We start from the raw sequence: 17,154 nt of genomic DNA, 5'->3' as shown, positions 1-17,154 counted from the left end.
TTACATTTTTAAAGGTTGTATCTTTATGTCCTGCAAAAGCATAACATGACACGGTCCACTTTTACAAAAGGTGATTTATTCAAGAGCATAGTATATCGATCGAGTATTGCATGGGTACTTGATGGTGCATCATGACTTCTTTAAGCTATTTTACATTTCCACACCATTGGCTCCCATTATGCACGAAAAGATACACGTAAAAGCACTAGCTTATCACAACATAACATCAGGACACTGAACATTTACTAACAGATTGTGATGCAGGAACAGTTGTTGCATTATGGTACGGAAGCTCTACATGCAGTTCACACGGTGCTGTTTTTGTGAAATGATTCAAACTAACATAGGCAGGTCCAAGTTTATCGAGCAAGGAATGGCAAACATGCTTTTTAATTAACACACGTACTTTGACATATTTTTGTACAACAGTCAGCCGCTGTTCACACTGGCCCATCTAAGTCGGCATTTGAGCTCTTCACTGTTTGTGTATTTGCAAATGGCATATGTGATATATACTAGGCTTACACGATATACCCCCCAAAATATGGCGATAATGGCACGTGCGATATGCATATCGCAAAGACGTGCGATACATTAATACTTTCATTGCATCGCTATCCAATAAGCGAACAATGGTTGGGTTTCCATCCGCCCGAAAAGGGGCCCAAAATTTGCACACACACTAAAGTTTTTACGTTTAGAGGGGGTGGATTTTGAAGCGTATCGGGAAAAAAAAGAAAAATGCGAATAAGCGCAAGACCGGATACACGTCACACGTACGTTTGTAGTCCCAAAGCAATGTCGAACGATAAAGTCAGGTATTGTAACGTTACGTAAGAACGCCACCAGCAAATGTTGATTGGGTTGTCACTCGTTTATTCCTCCCAACAAAACGCCACTGTTAGCCGTAGCCGACGCCAGAAAACAGAGTACAACTCACGAGGCTAGCAGAACAAACCAACAACACACGTAACCAAACCGCACTTCTCGTGCCCTCCCTCCCGGAAGACCTGTGTTGCGTTCACTAATAGTCAGACATAATAATGCTCAACATAAATGGCAACGCCAGAACACACACAACCACTTAGTTCGTTACAGTATGTTGGGGGGTGGGGGGTGGGGGGAGTGGGGGGCTGACGAAACGGAAATCATTTTTTAATTAAAGAGGCGAATATTAATGCTATTTTAGATGGAAAACAGCAAAGAAACGAAATAATCAAAAATTACAAAAGCAAACTCATACGTCATCGTACGGACAGCTGCTTCATGGTCTTCTTCTCTTTAATTACTGGTGGATCACATCTCTATGGTGTATACCGCCACCTACAGCGGCGGAGTCCCCCCTCAATATTCGCAAAAAAAAAACTGATTGTAACGGGCATAAATCGCATGTCCGTTTTGCGCAGTTTCAGTAAATTCGCTTAAAAAATTCGAAACAATTGGATGGAAACCTAACTACTGTCCAATTTAGTGAACAGTATCTCGGGGCATTAGATATACAATTATTACAATTAATTAGATGAACTTATTGAGCCTACTTATTTTTCCATGTAATAAATATATTTTATTAGGCAATAAAAATGGCGTTTAGCTAGCCAGGTACGTTTAATACTGCTATTGCAACACTCAACAACCCTATCTCATATTTTCCCAATATCATACAGTAATTTTTGTGGGGTAGGGGGGGGGGGGGTCAATAAAACTTAACTATAATGTAGAATTTTACATTTACACACTCCATTATTCTCACCCGTTTCATCTTCCTTGAAAATTGTGCCATGTTTTTGTGGTTCAATAAAAAAAATAATACGGCATTTAATATTGTATGAGGAGCCAGGTAAAATTGGCATCTAATCTGTCTTTTCCCCAGCTGGTCGTCCCGCTCCGAAATCAACTGTCACCATTCTGTATATAATTATCCGAATGTGCTAACCCGCAACGGTCGTGTCGACTCGCACTCCGGAAGGGCCAAGCGACTTAATCACTTCTACCGTTTACGCCAAAGGCAGCGTGAAATCGTCTCGTCTCATCCGGGAAGATCTCTGTGAGGCTACTGCGTCTAACAGGAGAACAAAGGTGAGCGTTCCCATTTGTAAGAAAATAAATAAATACATGCAACTGCATTCATATTGCACACAGAGCTCATTTCTTGATGACTTCCTCCTTCAATTTGTCTGCCAGGTGTTTTCTCTTCTGCAACTTCTTGCGTTCCTCCGTAGAAATCTCCTGGGGAAAAAAAGAAGCTAGCATCAAAATCGGCGAACGCCCGGCGCAATGTCTGATGGGACTCACGGAAGCCGGAGGAGGTGCGGGTGAGGCGGGAGGGCAAGGGGCCTCCTGATCGGGCGCGGGGGTCTGCTTGGCGGTCCGGTCCTTTTTGAGAGCGTGCAGCTTGTCGCGCTGCTCTCGTAAGTAGGACGCCCTCTGCTGGAGACGTTCCTGCTGCGATGCTGACAGCTCCTGTGAGGACAAGGACGATTTGGACAGACGTCGTATCGGGTTTGTGGTCGACATTCTACTTCTCAGAATACATCGGATTTTCCCCTATTTTCATTTTTTAAATGTATGTTTATTATTGTATTGCATTATATATTTTTTTTTTATGTACATTTTTTTAATTAAAAAAATGCATATATTATAAAAGTTGTAGATTTGTGTCCCTTTTTACCTTACTAAATGTTAATATTAGGAACCTTTTTTTATTTAGAAAATAAAAAAAACAGGCTTTCAGATAAAAATCATTAATTCATTTAATTGTTCGTTTTTCAGGTTTCATTGTAAAAAAGAAAAAATAGTATTTTATGTAGATAATTTTCCCCATTACAAACAAATCGTTTCAGAATATTTTTTTAATCTAATAATTGTTAAAAGAAAATAAAAAATAAGTTTTTTTTTTAATTTAAAATGCTACACAACTTGAAAAACTTACCAAATTATAGGTGTTAGTCATTTGTCAGTTTAAATGTGACTAAATGTAAAAAACACACACACACAAAAAACGAAATATACCGTACATATGAATTTTATTTTTTTTGTTAGATTTGTTTTGACTTTTTTTAAATCACAATATTTGTTCATCTTGAATTGATCATTTGATTGATTGAATAATATTTAAAAAAAAACAGGCTTTCAGATTTTTTTTTTAATCATTCATTCATTTAAAAAAATAGCTTTTTTTATAGATAATTTTCACCATTACAAACAAATTGTTAATAATTGTTAAAATAAAATAAAAATGAAGTTAAATGTTTTATTTTTTATTTAGAAAAAGCTAGAAAACTTAGGTTAAACTTAAGTTACCAACTATAGGTGATAGTCAATTGTCACTTTTAATGTGACTAAAAGAAAAGGAAAAAAAATAGATATATAACGTGCGTATGATTTTTTTGTTGTTGCCAGATTTGTTTTGGCCTTTTTTAAATTCAGTTAAATTGAATGACAATATAAAGTATTAGAGACCATTTATTTTGATTGTAAGGATTACCGGTAATATTAAATGTATATTTTTAAATGTACAAATAATTTCAGTAAGATAAAATAATTTTTTGAAATCTTGATAGCTTCAGATGTGTTAGATTGGCAAATTCAAGTGATTACGTTTTTTTTTGGTTTCCTTTTCATTACTCAATAAAGCGACCCCAGCGGACTCACTGTGTAAGGTTGATCGAACCCGGCCTCCCTGTGCGCTTCCTCCAGCCAAGATTGCTCGACGCTGACGGGCACTCTCACGGGCGGCAGGACTCGGGGTTCCACGCCGGCACTGACGCCGCCTGCGCACGCATTCACTCATATTATAAAACATGTTTCATCAACGTATGCCGCAAATGTTGCTGCTTTTACCAGGAGCGCTTGTATGACACGAAGAAGAAGAAGAAGACGAAGAAGAAGAGGACGAGCTGCTTTTTTCTACTTGCTTCACATCTGCTGTGGCTGCCAATTTGCTGTCAGCGTTTTGGGATGTTTTGCCATTCACCTGCACGGAAAACACATCAAGTATTGTGTCATTGTAGTTAAAAAAAAAAAAAAAAAAAAAAAAAAGAGTTAAAAAAAAAGGTTTTAGTGATTTTTTTTAAATTAAAATAAATTGTATGTTTTATAATTGTTACTTGAAAAAAAGTTTTTCATCTGAAAATTAGCCATTTTAATTAAAACAATTAAATCTATTCATCAAAATAAACAATACAATAAAATAAAAGCATCTTTTATTTTAATTGTTGTATTATTATTCAGTTTATTGGTTTAAATATGTAATACCTATTGTCACTGTCCTAACAAAAGCATGTATCTATTTATTATTTGTATTAAATTATATATATTTAAGAAAAACATTTTTTTTTTATTCTTTCTTGTTTTTTTTATGTGAATTAAAAAAATTACAAATAATTTTTTAAAAAAAAAATTAAGTTTTTTTTGGGACGATGAAAATGGATTATACAATTATTGGTAGGTTTGTCTTTTATCCCCCCCAAATCTTAATTATTCTTCCTTCCCATCTATTAGGCGGGTAATGTGCAGTGATACTCAGTGAAGTACGACTCTTGGGCTCCCTCTGGTGGTGCACAAATTAATTACTGCCCAAATACAGTTCCGTGTTTTTGATTTTTAAACACATTTGGATTTTCTTTTTCTTTTTATCTTGAAAAACATGTTTTTTTTTATTTCAACTTTAATTTAGGTATAATTTTTATTTAACTTTTATGTGCAACACATTTTAAAATAATCATTATTTTAGTACATTTTCCTATTGTTAATACTGTGCATAATGTTACAGTGACTTAATAATATACATTTAAGGAATAAAAAAAATAAAATTTTGTTTTTGATGAAAACTTGCTGTGCTACTACTATATTTTAACTTGTAAAGTGCAACGTGCTGCTGTTCAGTTGCCGACCTGATTGGACTGCATGGATGCACTCTTCCCATTCATGGTTTGTGCTCGGTCGTCAGCCTGGTGAGAAAAAAAAACACACATTCAATCGTGCAACACTGGCAACTGTCAGCCTGCAAAACTAGTCTAATTTAAAGTTGCAGTTTTACCTTGGCAGAGACGCCATCTTGTGCTTCGCCGGCGGACGTCGAACACGCACGTTCCTCCTCCAGCAGGAACCTCCACGACATTTCCTCCTCGTACTCCTCTTTGGACTTTCTGACGGAGAAAGAAGGATAGCGCTTACTCACAACAATTGTTTTTCCACTTTAAAAATGACGAGAGTAACTTTTTTTTTTTAGTTGTTCATTTTGTCAAAAGCAATAACAAGTTTGTTTTTTTAATTAAGTATATCCACTTTTTGTGAGTTCCTTATTACGCCACAAGTCCTCGTCTGATAAAAATCAAATATAATCAATGATGGAGTTTATCTTTTTGTCACCCACAAAAAATATATTTTTGTCTTTTTTGTTTTTGTTGAAAAAAAAAAATAAATAAATAAAAATATATATTTTTGTGTGTGTGTTTCTCCATTTTTTTGTTTTTTTTAATACCCAAAACAGAATGTTTTAAAAAATAAAAATAAAATAAAGATAAAAAATCAAGTATTTCCATGATTTCCCTCTCTCAAAATTTTATATTATTTCTATATATTTTTTTATTAAAAATTAAGCACTTTAATGTATTTCCACATTTTATGATGGTTTTTTTCTTTCTAAAAATCAAGAATATCCTTTATTATTATTATGATTATTTACGAGTATTTATCCCCAAAAATAGTACTTACAGAGATAAAATTCTATTCAGCGTAGGGTTTGGGTGTCAAAGTAGTGGATGGTGGACGTTTGGCTTTTTTTTTAAATCCCAAAAATAGATTTGTTTATTTTCAATATAAAATATCAAGTATTTACAAGATTTGTGTTCACCCTAAAAATATTGAAATTTATTTGTTTTAAATTCATTCTTCCTCAGTAGCGGCTTGCTACTAGTGTCAATGACTCGTACTGAAATTAGCCTGAGCCTAAGTAGCTTAAAGTAGACTTCTCTTCTGGGTCAGGATGTCGCTCACTAAATCCCATCAGAAGAGCAGGCCAGCACCGTTACAGGAGATCATTACAGATGTAGAAATTCAGAATAAACTGATATTTGGCAACATGGATTTGTGTTGTAAATGATATTTCTCTTATGTGTTTGAAGAGCACACTGGTGGAGTTATTGTAACTGCATTAAAACGTACTTGAGGACTTCCTGCAGGATCTTCATCTCTTGCTGCTGCAGCTCCGTCATCACGTCGTCGCCGTCAGTCAGGCAATCGGGAAGTGCTCCTGCGTGATGGAGCCACGGGTTAGCTTAGCAACCACGTTAGCGCTCGCTGTGTATGTTTTTATTGTGTGGAAATATTAGCCTCTCATATTTTATCATGTCGTCTTGCCAACATGCTTGTTTGTTTAATTGCTTCATTTTCTTAACATTGTTTTGGTTTCAACGAACTGTCATCGGTTCATAAAGTTTTTAAACGTATGCCATGCCAAATTTACCGTTCCTCTCTTTGATCACCCGGAGGGCCTGAAGCTGCAGCTCCATATTCTTCTGGACCATCAGGGAGCGAAAAATTTGGAAGTCATCTGTGGCCAGGACTGGTTGGAACACAGACTAGAAAGAAAAAAAAAGTTTAGTGCTTTACTTTCTCTTGTTTTTGTGACATTTATAGGTCTCAGGTTTTGAGGTGAGGTGGAGTTTTGTGTACCTGCACTGTTTTGGACTTGGCAAAAGGGGAGGTGCACGCATCCAAAAACTGCTGCTCATTGATGCCCACCTCCTGCATGTAATTGTCCAATAGCTTCTCAACCTACAAAAAGCAAAAAAATGGGAATGTACACATGAAAAAAAATGCACTCAAAAGTTTTGTTAAACGGGTTGGGAAAGTCTTATGTAATTATAAATAATAGAGTATTTCATTTACTTATAAATTTGCCAAGGTATTTTAGAGGACAGCAACACTTTAAGTGCATTTGTTTTGTTATTACTGTACCAAGTTGATCAAGTTTTTAATTTTTTTTTATTTAATGTGTGTTTCCATATTTGTTAGCATGTAAAAAAAAACAAATAGCCATACTCACCAACTTTTTATACTGTTGATGGATTTCCGTGTATGCTAACTTATTTTCATCTTCATCATCAAACACTGAAATGTAACGACACGTACATTAGTCAAAGAGGGTGTCCAAATTCCAATTTGATTCACCTTGTTTTGTTAAAAATAAAAAATAAGTTTGATTTAGCAGATCCAGTAAGTGGGCTAAAAATGTTGTAAAATTGTCTTTAAAATTTGAACTACAACGCTTAAAGGCACCAAGATGTTTAACTTTATAAAGAGCATCATGTTAGCATTAGCTTTAGCCACTGAGCCAAGATGGCGGCTAGAAGAGGTGGTGGCTAGTAGTAATCTTTTGCTCATTTTAATTTCAACTCCTAATTGATAAATTTATCCCTCATGTTCATTTGGATGATTTGAGAAAAAATGTCAAATAGTTTTAAATTTTGAATTATAAGGCCAATTTATGCCGGTGTTAATTGTAAAACAAAGCATATATTAACTTTATCCACGAGTCAAAATGGAGGCTAATGGAGGTAGTAGCTAATGATAATTGAGCATTTATGTGACTAGTAATTATTTAATTTTTTTGCTTCAAGAAAATAATGTTGTTTTTTTGTTTTCTACAACACCAACATGTCAAATGTAAGACAAATTAATGTCAGTCATCCACTCGCATTATTAGCGTTTAGGTGGCCAAATGTCAATTGCCATTCAGATAAACCTCGCACCCCACTTTAGCATTAGCCTCAGCCACGGAGTCCAAATAGAAGCTACATGAGGTAGTGGCTGATGACGCTTGAGTTTTTCATCCTAATTTTAACTATTAATTGCTGCATTTAATCACTTGTATTGCTTCAAATACCTCATGAAAATGTTGTGAAATATTTTTAAAATTTTGAATTACAATGCTAATTGGCGCCAAAATGTCATCTTAATATAGATAAACATCGCTGCACGCGCAATGATAGCTTCACCCACTGGAGCCACAATGGAGGCTAATGTAGCTCCCGTGCTAACGTAAACAAAGCTCAGAAAACGCCATAATGTGCCTTAAAACTCACCTGTACATTTGTGCTCCATGAAATCCGTGACAGGGATGACCCATTCGGGGCTTCCCAGGTAACCCACGATGCTCTCCACCACCCACTCGCTGTCGTCCTCGGCCATGTTGGCTCCAAAAGTCAGCGGTGGTTGCGGCGGCTGCTGGCCCAAGACGAGCTGCACTCCTCCGGGCTAGAAACGCGTCCCAGCTTCGCTACGGTACGGAGACACGCAGCCGGCACTTGCAGGCATTTATGATGATTGTTGTGCTCCATAAACAGCCCCCCATTGCACACGTTTACAATCGCAGCGAAAGGGGGCTTTTTATTATGTGCAACAGGAGCAAAAAGAATTGCTGCGCACTCGTGGAGCACTGGAGTCCAGGGTGTTGCTGACGCCTGTGGTTGCCACAGAAACAGTGACGTCACCCGCTGGTTCTCAATTCTGCAACTCACCTTGATTAAGATCTGTTGTCATTTTGAGCTTTCCTTACAGATTTTTTTTTGTTACTATGACAATTCATTTGAAAAAGGATATTATTTGATTAATCTTTTAATATATTTTGCTAAGTTTATAGTCATAAGTGTAAATTTGTCAAAAACTATTTTTTTCTGTATTTTTCCACTGTATTTGCTTTTTATTTCTTAGTTTAAGACCCCTGGCAATTTTTTATAAATATTTTCCCCCTCAGTTTTTTTTACTATGTTATTGTGAGATTGTTGTGTGTAATAACTTGTAAGTTTACTGTGCTGCTTATTTTTTGCCATGTTTTGGCTCATGATTTCAATTTGTTAAATAAAGGAATTAAAAAAACGTTTTCATGCTTTTTGTCGTAGATAAAAGCAGATTTTTTATTATTATATTTTTCCTACATATAAAATAACCTTTTTACGCCTAATAATACAAGTGTAATGAATGCTACTCATTTTTTGTTAGGTAGCCAAAATATTTTTACACTTAAAACAAACAAACAAACAAAAAGATTTAACAGGAAATATGGCTTGATAATTTACCCAAACTGCAGAAAGATGTAAGAAAATCTTAAATCTTATTAAGATTTATTTATCTTTCATATTATTTCCATTTAAACCAACAAGAATAAAATCAGCTATTACCATAATGAACTACTGTAAAATATTGCTGCTGTCCAATAATTACAACTTTTAATATAAAAAAAACTTTAGATATGTCAAATTAACAAGAGCAATCCTCGACTACATGTCAGCCAGCAGGGGGAGCCATACTTCCTCTGCTAAAAACAGCCATTTATAATTTATTTATGTTTATTTTGACTTTTTACACGTTCTACACGTCTGGACCTGGATTTCGTTCTCTTGTTGACAAGTGTAAAACTAATGGGAGAGTTGTGAACACGCACAGTCACACAACATCAGATAAGCAAAGAACCAATAGGACATTCAGAACTACACACACGCTCGTGCGCGCGCACACTACATAATAAGGAGGACTTCATTCATTGTCACGCGCACACAGCTTTTCCACTCTGGACCACTGAACGGTGAGCACAGACAACCAAATAAATTAAAAACAACTCTTCTTCTAAATGTCAACAAAACTTTGTTTTCTTTCTAGGTGCGGGTGCTTTGCCAACTGTCGTTTGCGGGATCCCTGCAGCCAAATGCCCGAGAGCAGCCCCCATGGCAAGAGCACAGCCACCGCGGAAGAGTCCCGGGTGTTGGCGGAGGATGCGTTTGACGACACCTACGCGGAGAAAACAAAAGTAGGTCCCAGACCCCCCAGGACGCTGGTATGGAGGAACATCTGGCTCATGGTGATGCTGCATGCTGGCGCTCTTTACGGAGTCTTCCTCATCCCGGATGCATGTGCACTCACGCTCGCCTGGAGTAAGTACCATGATTAGCCATTATGTTGCTTTGATATGGTAAAAGTACTCAGACTCTTAGAAGTACAAGTAGCATATAGATCAAAGGTTTGGGGACGTTGGGTCGCTGTGTTTTGTATATTTATTGCTAATAATAGTATATTTGTTGAAAAAAAAGGAAATAAATAGTTTTATTAATATACAACAAGTGTGATATATTTAGTGATATTATTTGAAAAATAACGCTTTTCTTTCATGCTCTTGATTGTCACTGACGTAATGTCTCCGTGACCGTGGGAATCAAAAGCGATCTTAAAATATATTGCCAAGACCTCAGCACATTATGTACATATTGCAGATTGATTAGAAATACTGTATAGTATGAATGGATATTTAGCTACATGATTTAAAAAAATAAGCCCTAAGATGTATGCACAGTTATTATATGAATAAAAAGTAATACTTCTATTGTATTTTTTTTAAGTTGTTTGTCAAGAAATGCCAAACTTATTTTTTTTATACCCTCCAGTGTGCATATTGTACAATCTACACCACTAATGTTTATTTGATGCAACAGTATTATTTAAGAACAAAAATGCCAACGTTGCCTGGTAGTTGCCAACCACTGTGTTAAGCACACTACTGCCACCTACAGGACTGGAGTTGAAGGGCACCAATAATATTTTGGAACTACAGTGGACGTAATTAAAGCCATAACAAGATAATATTGGCTCTCAAACCTAAACCAAACATTGTGGACACAAATTTATTTTTGTATTTAGTTTAATTTAGCATCCTGAAAATGATTCTAGCATGAATTTTTATTGCGCACATGCTCATTTTGAAGATTTTGACAGATTACATTCAATTAATGGCATCTTAATTCATTTCAATGCTGAAAATTTTCCCCATTATTCAAATGATTTTTCAGATAAATCCATTAGAATTTGCGGCCTATACAGCAGACGATCGGTGCATTTCACAAATTCCTGAACAGTCCTCACTTTGTCTCTAGACTGCCCCCCTCCCCCTCCTTGTCTTTGCAATGCTGGGCTGCATATTATTTCACAGTGGAAAACAAAGCACAATCAGCACTCCCATAGACATTCCATTGTGGAGCGCGTGGCACCACAACACAATTCGTCTTTGGCTGCCAGAAGGCCCCTGCATGCTCGCGCAGACAACAACAACTTGCACACCTGACCTCACGCCCAGTCCCGATGTCGGCCCAACAGTCACACTTGATCATTTCTCTTTCCCATAGCTGCCACGTGCTTCTTCTTCAGTGCCTTGGGTGTGACGGCGGGTGCGCACAGGTTGTGGAGCCACAGAACCTACAAGGCTTCACCGGCCCTCAGGGTCTTCCTGGCTCTTGCCAACTCAATGGCCTTTCAGGTACAACACTTTGATCTCAGAAAATCGGGGCGCCGTCTGGCGAACCGTCAGGCTTGCTGTACAGTTATGTTTCGGACAAGCAGTAAGTGTTGTGTGAATTTTGTAGCCCTGGACTAAATGTGCAATGACAATAAAATTTGATTCCATTGCATTCAAACAAACCATATAATTTAGACCATTAACTTAGCTTAATGCTACCATATTATGGCAAACGCTAAAAAATAAAATGAGCATAGCTGTTACAATAACTGTTACTTTAACACACATTGATCAACAACACATGCAAACAGAAGTGTTCTCGTGTGCAGAACGACATTTACGAGTGGGCGAGGGACCACCGCGTCCATCACAAATATTCGGAGACGGACGCCGATCCGCACAACGCCAAGCGTGGCTTCTTCTTCGCGCACATCGGCTGGCTGCTGGTTCGCAAGCATCCCGACGTCGTGGAGAAGGGTCGAAAAATGGAGCTGTCCGACCTGAAGGCCGATAAAGTGGTCATGTTCCAAAGACGGTACGGAGAACACATCGCAAAACTTTGGTGGTCAAAATTGATTATGTCTGTGTGCAGTTGTGGTTTAATTCTGCTACCTTTGTGTTTATTTTAACTTGCATGTGTTAAAAGTGGTTAAAATAAGAGAAGAAGTCAACACTGAGATGCAATTTTGGGTCCTTATGTATCCAGTGAATGCTGTGCTAATCCAGAATAGTTGTCATCTGATATTCAAAAGATAAATTTTCTCCCTAGCAAGAACCCGTAGTAATATTTCCTTTACATATGCATATGCATCCATGGTGTACACACTTAAAGTGAGTTCAGAAGAACGTTGCGATTGAATTCTATTAAAATAACTAGTTTTTCACACATTGGGAAGAATCTGTGCCTTTGCGTAATGTTAATCTTACCTGTGGGTATGTGTTCCCACAGCATTTGTGTGTGAATATTAATTATTTGAAGGAAAAACACTCCTGAAGTCGATGCTAACTTCCTGTTAGCGTTTGAATGGGAACCTCCATTCGCTTTTAGCATTAGCGTTACGCTAGTGATGTTTTTAAAGCGAAGAATGTTTTGTATTTAAATATACATTGGATGTAATTCTCAGCATTGTGGGTTTAGTTTTACAGTTAACTCCAACTGGGGTGTCATTAAAACAGCTTAAAGGACACTTATGGACAACAGAATAACCAGAATAACATACGCTACACACTTGCTAGTTGCTAATGCTACACAAACAAAATGGTGCATTCAGGGTACTTTCACAGCGTCGGAAACTTCGACTTCGATGATAACGTTAAGGGGAAAACAATCGGCCATTTGGCCCAATAGGCCGATTGTTTTAGTCGATGTCTGAAGGGCAATAATCGCTGGGCCCTATTAATTACTATTTTTGTTTATTTCAGGCACTACAAGCTCTCTGTGTTGATCTTGTGCTTCCTGGTGCCCATGTTGGTGCCCTGGTATTTCTGGGGCGAGTCCCTCCTAGTGGGCTACTTCCTGCCCGTGATGCTGAGGTACGGCATCGGGCTCAACGCCACCTGGCTGGTAAACAGCGCCGCACATATGTGGGGCAACAGACCGTACGACCACACCATCAACCCCAGGGAGAACAGGATTGTCGCTTTCAGCGCCATAGGTAGGAAAACGCGTTAGCTAGCAAACAAAGCAAAATGCTATAGCTTAGCTAATGATTAGCATATGTGTTGTGGTGGTAAAACCTTTAAGCAGAGGTGACAAATTGAGGTCTAGAAAGTAAACACACTGCTACAGTTTGGCTTTAGCCTCTGATGCTAGCTAGCTAGCTCCCTAGCACGTAAAAAAGCACCATGGGAGCTAGCTAGGTAGCACCTGAGGCTAAAGCCAAACTGTGGCAGGGTTTTTACTTTCTGGACCTGGATTTGCCACCTCTGCCTTTATGGAACGGGTATTTAAACGCATTGCTTTTTGAGCTATTTAGTAGCAAATGTCAGTCAAATATCCAATAATCATGTTCCTTCTTTTTTCTTCGAATGTTTACACTGTTTTATGTTTATTTGGGCTTTTAAACAAACTAGCCTGACACTTACTAGCAAAGAGACCTCCATAAATGTAGCGTTCGAGTACTGTTATTTTAGCAAGTTCAACCTAAAATGCATGTTAAATATTTCACTGAAGAAGCCGTCCTCTGTTCATGATGTGTTAGTTTAACATTAACCTATATTGGGGAGACGGTCACAACTGTTTAGTCACCTCTAATATTTTTTTGTACAAGAGAAAAAATATGCTAAACTTATATATACAACCTATGCTTATGTTACAAAAAGAACTTCAAAAATAATTAATAATATTTACCATTGAGATCCTTCTAACCCAATATTTAGAAAATATAAGGTACCATTTTTAGAAGACTTGGTGATTTATGTAAATAGAGAGGCTAAAGGGAAATTTAATTGTTAATTTAAATTGTATTTTTTTTTTAGAAGTGGTAAAAAATGATTTATTCTTCCCAATGCTTTTTTTTATTTGAATCTTGTGTTTTTATGTAAACGTATGTATGTTTTTTTCTAATATGTAATGGAATAAATAATATGTTTTGCATTGTGTGTTAGCATTAAACTAGCACACTTATATATAAGACAAATGTATGTGTTTTTTTTAAATACATAAAATTACATTCTCTTTTTTTAATATTCAGTTTGACCTTAAACCTGAATTGGGAGTATCGATAAACAGCTTAAAGCAAGCACTAGTCGTAACTTTTTGAAAAATAATTCACGATTAGCCAAACTGCTGCTTGTTGTTAACATTCCCATTATGAGTCAGCATTCTTGACTCTTCCTGTCCCTTATCCAGGGGAAGGCTTCCACAACTACCACCACACGTTCCCCTTCGACTACGCCACCAGCGAGTTTGGCTGCAGGCTCAACCTGACCACCGCCTTCATCGACCTCATGTGCTTCCTCCACCTGGCCGGCGAACGCAAGGCGGCGTCCAAGGAGATGATAGTGGCCCGCGTGCAGCGGACGGGCGACGGCAGCGCTAAAAGTGGCTGATTGTAGCAACACATTATTGATGATGATGATTAAGAGAGTTTTCACCAGATTGACAATGATGAGAGGATAGTGGGGTGGCTTAGTCTTGTTCTTTTCCACTGTATAGTACTGACTTACTACTGATACTTTTATAAGATGTACTGATTCGAGTACCTGGTTGTATGTCCCAAGAAATTGGTTATCAGGTTATCAGTATAGCTGCGGTAAAAAAAAAAAACATACACATTTTGTTACATTCAGTTTACTTCCATTTCAGTACAGAACAAAACTAGCAACCAGCTTTGATTCTACCCAATCTGCTGGGTTAAATTTAATTACCGGTAAACCAACCTTGGCTAAAAGTAACCCAATCTGCTCAAAATGGCACCCAGTGAGTGGGTTAGAAAAACAAACCTAGCATTTTTTTTAGTGTGAGAACTAAATTCGATAACGTTAGCTTGTACTCTGCAGTCTCCACATTTCGACCGATATGCGTTCATTGCGACACAGTTCCCCATTAAAGTTTGTACTGTGCGGTGTTAAGTGCGGCATTTGTGAAATGTGTTGACGAATTGCAGTCGATTGCAGAATAATTAATTTATGTGATATTTATTAACAATCGTTTCCAGATGAGAAACTTAGATAATTATGTGTATGGTTAAGAGCCAGATTTTGTGAGTTAGCTTTTACTGTATTATGATGATGATGATTATTATTATTGTATGTTTTTGCAAGCAACAAAAATGCTTCATCTTTGTGTTTTGAGCAAAAAGAATAAACACAAAATGTGGACTTTTACTTTATTTTTTTTCTCTTTATTTTTTTAAATCAAGATACCATTGTATGGGTTTTGTTGAAGAGTGCTTGTGATTGGTTGGTTGTGTTGAATCTTAAAGGTGACATTTTTCTTCACAATTTCAAACAGTTCCCAGACAACAAAATACAACAAAGGATAGATAATTATGAAATGAAATTAGCCGCGTGGCTTTTGCTATACCTACTGCAACACATACACTGTAAACTCTCCCTTCAAACACACGTTTAAAATAATACAAACACAGTCAAATCATTCAATATATTTAACTGTACTGACTCCTCTATTTGTTTACAGTGATGAAATCCTATTTTTTCCCAAAACTACCAGACCTAATTTACCATCTCACAATAATCATGTCCAAAAATGTCTATAAGATAAACCTACAGTTGTCACTTTCTGTAGGTGTAAAAAGCAGGATTAAAGAGGATTTGATAACAATAAACTATCCTACTTTTTGTTTTCACTCCCAATTTCAAATTCACACAATTCATTATCTGCTTCTGTTAAACATCTCAGCAACCTAAACCAACTGACGTCACATTTGACGTCTTTTTGGCTAATATGAATGAAATGTAATTTTTGCATTACGGTTGGACGCTAGGAGTCAATAAGTTTATCTGCACAAGCACAGAAAGTTCTCCCTCATATGTATGTTTATGCTGTAATTTTTGATTTGAAGATAAAGGTTCACCTTCAGGTAAGAATGTCAGTCAGACACAGGCTGCAGAAAAACATCTCAGAGTCACGTGGGGAATTTTAAGCCTTACAAAGGTGATCTACTTACTATACGTACTAATATAAACCGAAGCACAAATCATCCAAATAGACAGTGTGGTATCATTGTTGCTTTATTTGATCTATTTGGAACTGATACTTTTGTTAATTGAGAAATAAATGACACACATTCTCAAAAGAATGTGGATGATCATGAGAGTAAAAACAACTTTATAGGTAATAAATTACTTTGGACAATCATTGTTGTTGCATTCCATTTGACATACTGCAGGTTTTTCTTTTTTGCAGCATTGCAGTTTGTTTTTGTGGGACATCTTGCACTTGTTAATTGAGTGCCCCGTACTCAACCTTGTGATTGTCATCTGGCTAACTGTTGTTGGCCGCACGCACACGCAAAAAAAAATATTGTGTGCACATGCGTCACTATCTTCCTGTGCATTTTTCAAATAGCTCCGTCTCGTTTGTTGGACATTCCTCGTTTGACAGTTGGTTACGGTACAACCACTGTGTCGTCAAAGCAGCTACTAACTAAACATGTTGGTTTTCAACACAGTGGAATAATCAGATAGTGACAAATGAAGTGATAGAAAACGTCTGGAAGGCCAATGGAGTTGTGCAGTAGTGCCCTCTGCTGGACAAATTGGGATACTTGTCAGCCAAAAGGAGCGATCACATATTCGCATGACTGTCGTCCTCAGTGGACTTCACATGGTTAAATAAAACGTAATCCGCGCGCATGAAATATTAATTCGTTACCACGATTTTTTTCCCTTCCACCAAAAATTGTACTTGTCAAGGATTTATTCAGCATGTGTTTCATGGTGTAGCCTATCTAACGGTATATAGACCAGCACACGCCTAAAAAAAATATCTCGTAAGAAAGTCTATCGTTGATGGGTGAATTAGACCGGTAAAAATATATGGTGATTTATTACCGATTTTTTCCAGCACACAACAAAATATTATAAATAGTCCGTAAAAAAAACAAACGTGCCCAATATGTCCTACAATTCTGGAATGAGTCCAAAGTAAAAAAAAAAAAACTCAAGTAACCTAGTACAAATAAATGACCAATATATTTACAATAACAAAATATTTATCATCCAACCATCCATTTTCCAAACACGGTTCAAAAGTAGGATCTTCGAAACGAACACAACAATTATTAGATTTCCTTTTAATCACTCGTGTGTACCTAATGAAGTGGCCACATTCTGTCGTATTGCATTAAAAAAAACATCAGGATGACTCCCCTTTGAGTCTTAATCCAAAAACATCCCTTGAAAGT

At 37.0% G+C, this 17,154-nt stretch overlaps 2 protein-coding genes across 3 annotated transcripts; one reads left to right on the top strand and one right to left on the bottom strand.

Moving 5' to 3' along the window:
- Nucleotides 1–56: 56 nt before the first annotated feature.
- On the bottom strand, nucleotides 57–8,465 carry cfap36 (cilia and flagella associated protein 36). Of its 2 annotated transcripts, XM_077582368.1 has the most exons (11): nucleotides 8,088–8,465; nucleotides 7,049–7,113; nucleotides 6,676–6,777; nucleotides 6,467–6,581; nucleotides 6,166–6,253; nucleotides 5,039–5,147; nucleotides 4,893–4,949; nucleotides 3,841–3,973; nucleotides 3,652–3,770; nucleotides 2,293–2,460; nucleotides 57–2,226 (listed from the first exon to the last, which is right to left on the bottom strand). In XM_077582368.1, the coding sequence occupies exons 1-11, from the start codon at nucleotides 8,191–8,193 to the stop codon at nucleotides 2,143–2,145; spliced, it is 1,146 nt and encodes a 381-aa protein (XP_077438494.1). In that variant the 5' UTR covers nucleotides 8,194–8,465; the 3' UTR covers nucleotides 57–2,142. The 2 variants fall into 2 exon arrangements, with proteins under 2 accessions (XP_077438494.1, XP_077438493.1); XM_077582367.1 differs by having other exon boundaries at nucleotides 57–2,460.
- Nucleotides 8,466–9,485: 1,020 nt separating this feature from the next.
- Nucleotides 9,486–15,117, top strand: scdb (stearoyl-CoA desaturase b). Its single transcript, XM_077582371.1, has 6 exons — nucleotides 9,486–9,586; nucleotides 9,661–9,932; nucleotides 11,175–11,305; nucleotides 11,614–11,819; nucleotides 12,707–12,939; nucleotides 14,136–15,117. Exons 2-6 carry the CDS (start codon nucleotides 9,707–9,709, stop codon nucleotides 14,333–14,335), a joined length of 996 nt encoding a protein of 331 aa, XP_077438497.1. The 5' UTR covers nucleotides 9,486–9,586; nucleotides 9,661–9,706; the 3' UTR covers nucleotides 14,336–15,117.
- Nucleotides 15,118–17,154: the final 2,037 nt, after the last annotated feature.

The sequence above is a fragment of the Vanacampus margaritifer genome, chromosome 12, assembly GCF_051991255.1.
Source record: "Vanacampus margaritifer isolate UIUO_Vmar chromosome 12, RoL_Vmar_1.0, whole genome shotgun sequence".
Lineage (NCBI taxonomy): Eukaryota > Metazoa > Chordata > Actinopteri > Syngnathiformes > Syngnathidae > Vanacampus > Vanacampus margaritifer.
Note: the sequence above shows the minus strand (reverse complement) of the source record. Positions and strands in the feature narration are given on the sequence as shown.

Excerpts from the sequence above, each read along its gene's own strand:
- cfap36 (XM_077582367.1), bottom strand. The coding sequence starts at position 8,193 with ATGGCCGAGGACGACAGCGAGTGGGTGGTGGAGAGCATCGTGGGTTAC. Across the intron at positions 6,254-6,466 it reads GGTGATCAAAGAGAGGAACG|GAGCACTTCCCGATTGCCTG; the intron begins GTAAATTTGGCA and ends TCCATCACGCAG. Across the intron at positions 2,461-3,651 it reads GGTTCGATCAACCTTACACA|GAGCTGTCAGCATCGCAGCA; the intron begins GTGAGTCCGCTG and ends TTGTCCTCACAG.
- scdb (XM_077582371.1), top strand. The coding sequence starts at position 9,707 with ATGCCCGAGAGCAGCCCCCATGGCAAGAGCACAGCCACCGCGGAAGAG. Across the intron at positions 9,933-11,174 it reads TGCACTCACGCTCGCCTGGA|CTGCCACGTGCTTCTTCTTC; the intron begins GTAAGTACCATG and ends TCTTTCCCATAG. Across the intron at positions 11,306-11,613 it reads CCAACTCAATGGCCTTTCAG|AACGACATTTACGAGTGGGC; the intron begins GTACAACACTTT and ends TCTCGTGTGCAG.